Source organism: Curcuma longa, chromosome 13 (assembly GCF_044706935.1).
Source record: "Curcuma longa cultivar G26 ecotype Majalengka, Jawa Barat chromosome 13, ITB_CL_G26_1.1, whole genome shotgun sequence".
Lineage (NCBI taxonomy): Eukaryota > Viridiplantae > Streptophyta > Magnoliopsida > Zingiberales > Zingiberaceae > Curcuma > Curcuma longa.
In genome coordinates, this window is record NC_133873.1 from 7,127,135 (window position 1) to 7,135,619 (window position 8,485).

General features: G+C 42.1%; 2 protein-coding genes across 3 annotated transcripts; both read left to right on the top strand.

Annotated features, from left to right (window-relative positions):
* The first annotated feature begins 19 nt into the window (after positions 1 to 19).
* On the top strand, positions 20 to 5,492 carry LOC141844054 (calcium-dependent mitochondrial ATP-magnesium/phosphate carrier protein 2-like). Of its 2 annotated transcripts, none has more exons than XM_074732044.1 (4): positions 20 to 760; positions 4,281 to 5,060; positions 5,133 to 5,223; positions 5,293 to 5,492. In XM_074732044.1, the coding sequence occupies exons 1-4, from the start codon at positions 337 to 339 to the stop codon at positions 5,483 to 5,485; spliced, it is 1,488 nt and encodes a 495-aa protein (XP_074588145.1). In that variant the 5' UTR covers positions 20 to 336; the 3' UTR covers positions 5,486 to 5,492. The 2 variants fall into 2 exon arrangements, with proteins under 2 accessions (XP_074588145.1, XP_074588146.1); XM_074732045.1 differs by having other exon boundaries at positions 5,300 to 5,476.
* LOC141844055 (glucan endo-1,3-beta-glucosidase 14-like) lies at positions 5,491 to 8,132 on the top strand. The gene is made up of 3 exons (XM_074732046.1): positions 5,491 to 5,826; positions 6,261 to 7,300; positions 7,685 to 8,132. Exons 1-3 carry the CDS (start codon positions 5,751 to 5,753, stop codon positions 7,766 to 7,768), a joined length of 1,200 nt encoding a protein of 399 aa, XP_074588147.1. The 5' UTR covers positions 5,491 to 5,750; the 3' UTR covers positions 7,769 to 8,132.
* The last annotated feature ends 353 nt before the right edge of the window (positions 8,133 to 8,485 follow it).

Here is an 8,485-nt window from a genome sequence, read left to right on the forward strand (position 1 = left end):
TCAATTCTTCTTTCCCAAAGTGGTCGCATACAATCTTCTCTCTCTCATCCCCCCTCTCTCTCTCTCTCTCTCTTCTGTTATTCTTCTTTCCGCCGATCCAAATCCATCAACACTATTCCGATCGATCGCTGCCTCTCCTTCTTCCTCTGATCTGCTTGTTGTTACCCTAATTTTTGCTTCCGATTTCGATCTTCGCTTCGCCTTCTTGGAGCCGGCGAGGGTCGTAATCCATGGGGCATCGAGTCTGCTCCATTTCCGGATCGGCTTAGCTCGTTGACATCACGCGTCCGCCGCCGCGGGAGAGGCGGCGGTGGAGGAGCAAAGGAAATCAGCTCGATGGCGGAGGGGGACGACCAGCAGCAGACGCAGCAGGAGCAGGAGGGCGGTTGCAATCCGGTGAAGAAGCCGGGGCCGGTCTCCATGGACCACGTCCTCCTCGCGCTGCACGAGACCCGGGAGGAGAGGGAGGTCCGGATCCGGAGCCTCTTCAACTTCTTCGACTCCGCCGGCCTCGGCTACCTCGACTACGCCGAGATCGATGCCGGTCTCTCCGCCCTTCGCATCCCCGCCGAGTACAAGTACGCCAGGGATCTCCTCAAGGTGTGCGACGCCAACCGCGACGGCCGCGTCGATTACCACGAGTTCCGGCGCTACATGGACGGCAAGGAGCTCGAGCTGTACCGCATCTTCCAGGCTATCGACGTCGAGCATAACGGCTGCATCTTGCCGGAGGAGCTCTGGGACGCACTCATCAAGGCAGGTAAGATTGAATTCTCTCAGTTCGTCATTATCCTTCTCAACTGCTCATATGCGATGATAGTTGAATAGGTCACCAAATTTGTTCTCTTTTGAGGGCCACAACAAGATTTGGGGGCATGCTAAGTTGGGTCATTTGATCGATCATCATTCATAATCTTTTAGATATTTGTGTTCATCACTTTGGGATACATTTTGGGCAAAAATCAAGAAGGCATTTTTTTTTTCAAATCATCAAAAGGCACTCCATTTTGATTTTTTTTATCAAAAGGACGCCCTACCTCATTACTCAACTACCCTTCACTATTGAATAATACTATTATCTTATAACGGTCGGACGAGTTATAGCAACTATGAAACCGTAGCTGCTACAACGTAAACATGAATACTAGGAATTCGTGTTATAGCAGTTACGATTTGAGCTATCAAACGGGCCAACCCATGGGGGGCGGGCCAACCCACTAAAAGCCCATCATATGGCGGAGTGGGACGGGCTGACCCACCAACTTGGCGGGTTGGGAAATCTCCAACCAAACCCAAGGCAGATTGCGGGTTAGACGGGCCAAACCCACGAGCCTGTCAAAAAATAAAAAATATTAAAAATTTTAAGTTTGGATTACGATTTAAATTGATTAAGTTAAAATTTTTAACTTGAATTGTAATTTAAACAAATCAAGCCCACTAATTCATTGAGTTTTCTATTTTAATTTTAAAATTTAAAATAAATAAATATACTTTCTCAACTCCGCGGGTCAACCCAAGCCCGCCGTGGGCCAACCCACGCGGGTCGCGGACTTAGGTAGGTCAACCAATCTTAAAATGAGTTGATAAAATTTCAATCCAACCCGGTTAAATTGTTTGACGGGGCGGACTAACTCGGCGGACCCAACCCAAATTGGCAGTTATAGTTACGATTTTATAGATGTTACAATGTGAATTCTTATTCACCTTGTAGCAGTTGTGAAACCGTAGCTATTGCCACTGTTGTAGCAAACACGAAATCGTAGTTGCTATAACTGTTCATATTGAAACAATTATAGTTTAGTAACTGCTACAATATGAACAAGAATTCATATTGTAGCAACTACAAAACTGTAGCGGCTACAACGCACCCGATCGGTTCAAGATTTAAGCAGGAGATAACAGTACTAAAAAAATACTCGATGATAATTGGATAATTATACATTAGTGAACAGTATGATGGAGAGCTCGTTTTGATAAAAAAAATCAAAGTGGAATGCCCTTTTGATGATTTAAAAAAAAATGTCATTTTGAATTTGCCTATACATTTTCTACATATTTGCCTTTTCCTCTCTTCATTCTTTGAGTCATGGTAAACCTTTGATGGCTATGATTACTTGGAGGGGAGCCTTGGTGCGTAATGATAAAGTTGCTGTCATGTGACTTAGAGGTCATGGATTCGAGTCTTGGAAATAATTTTTTGTAAAGTAGGATAAGATTGCATATAATAGACCTTTCGTCGGGACTCCACATTGACAGGAAGCTTCATGCACTGAGCTACCCTTTATTACTGGGAGGGGAAAAGAATCCAAGGAGAGGAAGGTGGATGAGGGATTGGAAGGGAGAGGAAAAAGGATTTTAGAAATTTAATTACTTGAGTCTTGAGACCCCTTCTGCTGATTACTTGGATAGAATGGAGAGTAGATAGGAAAGGAAATGTCTAAAATTACACTCTTTATAAATTTAAATCCTTTCAATCCCTTGTTACATGGATAGAAAGGAGAGACTCCTGATTGTTTTGCCCTGTGTGCTCCTTCTCATGTTATCTAACTAGCGATATCGCATTCCCGACTTCGTCATTCTAATCGAAGAAATTGTTCATTCATCACCATTTCTTCTATTACCAACCACAACAAACTCAGTTGATATAGCATGAAACTCATATATATGTTAACTCTTCATGCAACCTCTCTTTCAACAATGTCATTGTTCTTTTTGCTTAGACTCAACAACTTGATACCGCGCTTTTGTTCTTGTTAAAATTTTCCAATCTAGATGCTTTGAACCCCCTCCTCCGCATTTGTCGACTTATTATTCCCTTTATGATCGTCAAAGAAAACATCTACCTTATCATCATCATAAATTGGCGCATCATTCTGATCATTGTCATCCTCTACAAAACTATCCATTCTTTATCAAATGTTATAACAACTATACAAATGTTGAGCTTGTGCACAAGTTGAAACCTTTATCAAAGTGTCCCAACCTCCTGCAATGACAATGTTTCACGGCACATTGCGAAGGTTAATGCAACATCGATCCGTATCTGTTTGCGCCCTAATCAAGCTTAGTATCAACTAACACATTGTCCATGTGTTCTTGCCCACTTAATGACATCTCCTTTTGCATCAGATTGCACATTGACATGCTGCACAAAACAGAATAAGCATATCTTATCGACTAAACTATATATATGACTATGCGGAACTGTGGAGAATAAGAAAAGTAGAAACATGCTTGAGATAAAGTAGTATTCCTCAAAGAAGTAAATGTCTCATTTTCAATTAAAATCAAATGGATGCCCATCTAACATGAATTATCCAAATTACCTTTATCCTTACACTCACTACACGTTGTAGAACTACATGTTAGTTTCTACACACTTGATCATGATTAGATTATATTTATTTGAAATATAATGAGTATCATGGAGTCTCCATCGTTTATTATGCTCATTGAAATATTGCTTTAATCCGATGATCACTCAAAGAAGCAATATCAAAATGATATAAAGTCACCGTTGTAGAAGCTAACAATTAACTTCTACACGGTCGATCGTGATAAGATAATGTTTATTTAAAATGTAGTGAGTGTTATGGAGTCTTCATCGTTTGTTTTGCTTTGAAATGTTGGTTTAATCAAGTTATCACTCAGAGAAGCAAAATCAAAATGATATAAATATACTGTTGTAGAAGCTAGCAACTAACTTATACAACGTTATAGAAGCTAGTTGTTAGTTTCTACATAACTGAATGATTAAGGATATTTTGGACAGTTCACATTAAATAGTGCATTCATTTGACTTTAATTGAAAATGAGATGCCCACCTGACAATTTTACAAATGATGATGTCCTTTTGATTTTTGCCCAACTTAATATTATTGTTGCTAAAAAAGTAATTAAATTACAATTCAACCAAGATAGCATCATCAGCATAGTGAAATATAACTTTTACCTTCCATTGTCATTAGATCCTTGGTGTTCAATTAAAGCCCCCGGGGTATAATTGAGTTGGTTACAACGGAGCAGAGTTGTTGAAGTAGATAAAGGTCGAATTTCAATGAAATCGAAGTAATATCCTCCTCCGTCGTAGCCAACTGCAACTTCTCGATTTACCTCCACATAGATAGTCGTGATCATGGACCGTGTGGAGACTGCTGGGGTGGCGGATTCCACCATTTGAAATGAAATTAGTGTTCAACTACATTCATTCATGTTTTGTTCTAAAATATATATATATTAATTCTGCATTATCATTATGCCTGGTAGTTTGCTTCTTGCAGGAATTGAGATCGACGACGAGGAACTTGCTCGTTTCGTGGAGCATGTCGATAAGGACAACAATGGCATCATAACTTTCGAGGAATGGAGAGACTTTCTTCTGCTTTACCCTCACGAAGCAACAATCGAGAACATCTACCAGTACTGGGAGCGAGTGTGCCTCGTGGATATAGGCGAGCAGGCCGCCATTCCTGAAGGAATAAGCAAGCACGTAAGCGCCAGCAAATACTTGATCGCCGGCGCCGTCGCCGGTGCAACTTCTCGCACGGCCACTGCTCCGCTCGACCGCCTGAAAGTGGCTCTGCAAGTGCAGACGACGGAAGCCCGAATCATGCCGGCTATAAGGAACATTTGGCGAGAGGGTTCCTTGAGCTTCTTCCGGGGCAATGGCTTGAACGTGATGAAGGTCGCACCTGAAAGCGCCATCAAGTTCTACACCTTCGAAATGCTCAAAGATTTCATCGTCAAGGCCAAAGGAGACGAGAAGAGTGATATCGGCGCAGCCGACCGCCTAGTCGCCGGCGGTTTAGCCGGCGCAGTGGCACAGACCGCTATCTACCCCATGGATCTTGTCAAAACACGCCTGCAAACTTATTCCGGCGACGGCAGAGTTCCAAACCTCGCCAACCTGACGAAAGACATCTGGGTTCATGAAGGGCCTCGAGCTTTTTACAGAGGGATCGTACCTTCGCTTCTCGGCATCATCCCTTACGCAGGCATCGATCTCGCGGCGTACGAGACCTTGAAGGAGATGTCCAAAGCGTACGTGCTCAAGGACAGCGGTGAGCTCGATCAAATTCTCGTTTTGATTTTCCCTCTAAGTTCGTAGATCTTGAATGCTCACGAACATGCAGAACCTGGCGCTCTTGTGCAACTGGGCTGCGGAACCATTTCCGGAGCTCTCGGAGCAACCTGCGTTTACCCTCTGCAAGTTATCAGAACGAGGTAGTCGTCGCATTGCTGAATGCTTCTCTCACTCCGTTCGACGATGATGATATCGACTATCTGTTGCAGAATGCAGGCCCAGCGAGCCAATGCGTCGACGGCGTACAAGGGGATGTCCGGCGTGTTCCGGGAAACCCTTCGACTCGAAGGGGTTCTAGGGTTCTACAAGGGGATTCTCCCCAACCTTCTCAAAGTCGTGCCATCTGCTAGTATAACCTATCTAGTGTATGAGACTATGAAGAAGAGTCTTTCTCTGGAGTAGAGGAAGAAGAAGAAGAAGATTGCAGATTGCAGCGTTGAAACGATTGTTTCAATGGAATTACAATGATTGATTTTTAATCTCGAATAATAATCGTAGCGATAATATTTTCATTGAGTTCTTGGTGCTTTGCTTTTCTTCGGCTCGAGGCATCGTGGAGGAGGACAAGAATCTCGTCCATGGCGTGCCCCAAGTCAAAGCAATCAACCTTCTTCTTCCTTGCGCTCCTGAATCCTCATCTGGCCGACTTCCGCCTCCGAAGAAGAAGATGATGCCCGCCGCACCTCCTCCTCGATTGCCGCTCCTTGTCTGCTGCTTCGTCTTCCTCGCCGTCACTCATCAAGGTACGCGCTTCCCCCTTCTGCTACTTAGCATCAAAATCTTATCTTGATCTCTGATTCTTCGTTCTGCATGAACTTGTAGCTTTTCAATCCCCTGCTTCTAAGCTTTCTTATGCTTAGGAAATTTCTTGCTTACTATTTTGTTCGTTTGCTTATTTCTGGAAGATTGTTTAGATTAGAGGTTTTGAAATTAGGACTTCAACAAATTATGGTCAAAATAAGAAAAAACACCTAGAACAGTAATTTCAATTCCATTACCATACCAATCATCTTTGTTGAGACAATTTATTTTTATTTTTAGTTATTTATTTGATACCTAATTGTGATTCTTTTGAAACAAACTGGAAGTTTGAAACCTTCCTGGTAGAGATATAATAGCAATAGAATGTTATATGCTTCGAGGCTCGATTGAAGGAATCTGTTCTGTTGTTACGAAGGCCCAGTGAAAGTTCGAGCATTTACGGGAACTTATGGCATAAACTATGGAAGAATTGCGGACAATCTCCCTCCACCTGAAAGTGTTGTGACCCTCCTAAAAGCTGCGAGAATAAAGAATGTGAGAATCTATGATGCCGATCACAGCGTGCTCAAGGCGTTTAAAGGGTCTGGGCTCGAGTTAATCGTGGCAATTCCCAACGAGTATCTGAAAGATATCGGTGTATATGAAGACCATGCTTTGAGTTGGGTCAAGGAAAATGTCGAGCCGTTTCTACCTGATACACACATTAAAGGGATTGCAGTTGGGAATGAAGTTTTAGCAGGCGCGGATCAGGAACTGGAAGAAGTTCTCTTTGGCGCGATAAAAAATGTTCACAATGCCCTCAAGATGCTTCAATTAGAAGAGAAAATTGAAGTGTCGACGCCGCATTCAGCAGCCGTGTTTGCTAATTCCTTCCCTCCCTCGTCTTGTACATTCAAGGAAGATGTTCTGGTTTACATGAAGCCCATTCTGGAGTTCTTTTCGCAGATTAATAGCCCCTTCTATATCAATGCATATCCATTCTTGGCTTATAAAAGTGATCCTGAGCATATTGATATGAAGTATGCTCTTTTCCAGCCGAATTCCGGAGTGCACGACGTGAAAACCGGTCTGCACTATGATAACATGTTTGATGCTCAAATAGATGCAGCTTATGCTGCTCTGGAAGCTGCAGGGTATCCGAAAATGGAGGTCCGGGTTTCAGAGACTGGCTGGGCTTCTGCTGGCGATGCGAACGAAGCTGGAGCCACTGTCAAGAATGCAAGGACTTACAACTCCAATTTGCGCAAACGGCTTCTCAAGAAAAAAGGGACTCCGCTCAGGCCAAAGATGGCGGTCAAGGCTTATGTGTTTGCACTTTTCAACGAGAATTTAAAGCCCGGGCCAAGCTCTGAGAAGCATTATGGGCTATTCAACGCCGATGGAAGCGTCGCATACAACATTGGCTTTACCGGTCTGAGGCCTTCAAGCGCGTCTTCACACCACTTATCCTTGAAGGTATATTTCAACTTTTATGTCTCTTGTTTCATCGGTATATTTCATAAAAGAACTTTTCTACCCCACAAACTTCCAATCCCTGTTTATTTAACTTTGCTAATACATCTGCATTGGTGAAATTTTCCTTCATTAAGATAGCAATTTCCTTTAATTTTTTCGCTCGAAACTATAATCATTAAGATTGAAAGCTCGCCTTTTTCGTCATTCAGAGGGAGGATGATGAACTCATTTTTGTAGTACAATTCATCTTGCATCAAGACAAAGCAAGAAGATTGTGAATTATTACTGTCAACAAGATTTCTCATTAGTTAGTTGCACATTTGTAGTTACTAACTAATAGCAAGATCTAATTGCATGATTTCCTACTTGTGAAAAAAATGACAGGATCTCCGAAGACAGAGTCAGTCGGCAACATACTTCATCGTTCTCACTTGCTCACTCGCACTCGCTCTGGCCTTCACAATTTAACTTAAAAGGACATATCTTCGCCGAAGATGAATGCATCAAGTGGAGGATGGCGAGATGATGTTCTCATGGGTTGATATCTGCAGTTCAGAACTTGATATCGTCGGTCACGCGACTTCTGAACTAGGATTTGGATGCATGATCCTCATTGTTTTAGTCGCGGATTGTATTGTATCTTATGAATGATAGGGTTTAAGATCTTCGATTCGAAAGGAAGAGGATTGTGCAGCTGGAGTTGCTCATGGGGTGGGGTGTGTTCTTGACAATTTCTAGTGTAAGTGCTATATTTCGGATAAAACTTATAGGAAGTCTTCTTCATCAAAGATCTCAAACTAGTGTTGAATGAGATTAGGACATAGTAGGGATTGAGTTTAATGACGTAGAAGGTTTCATATAGTTGACTCCACTTGATTTAATTGTTGTTGTATGAGATTTCATAGGAAGAAAATTAGATAAAAATAAAAAAGACATTTTTAATTATTATAAGTATTGTCAAAAGGATGAAGGTTAGGGTGCTGTGCAATGGTAGGGTTATTGGTAGATTCTCTAGAGTATCATGGTTTGATTCTCGTCTAAAGTATGCACATATTTTATTTGATAAAAAAATTATAAAAAATAATATAAAGTACGATTATCTAAGTGTGGATGGGACTATCATTGGGTGGAATAGTTGTATTGTGACTCACGGTTTTAATATCCAGATGGAGCATAACGTTCTAT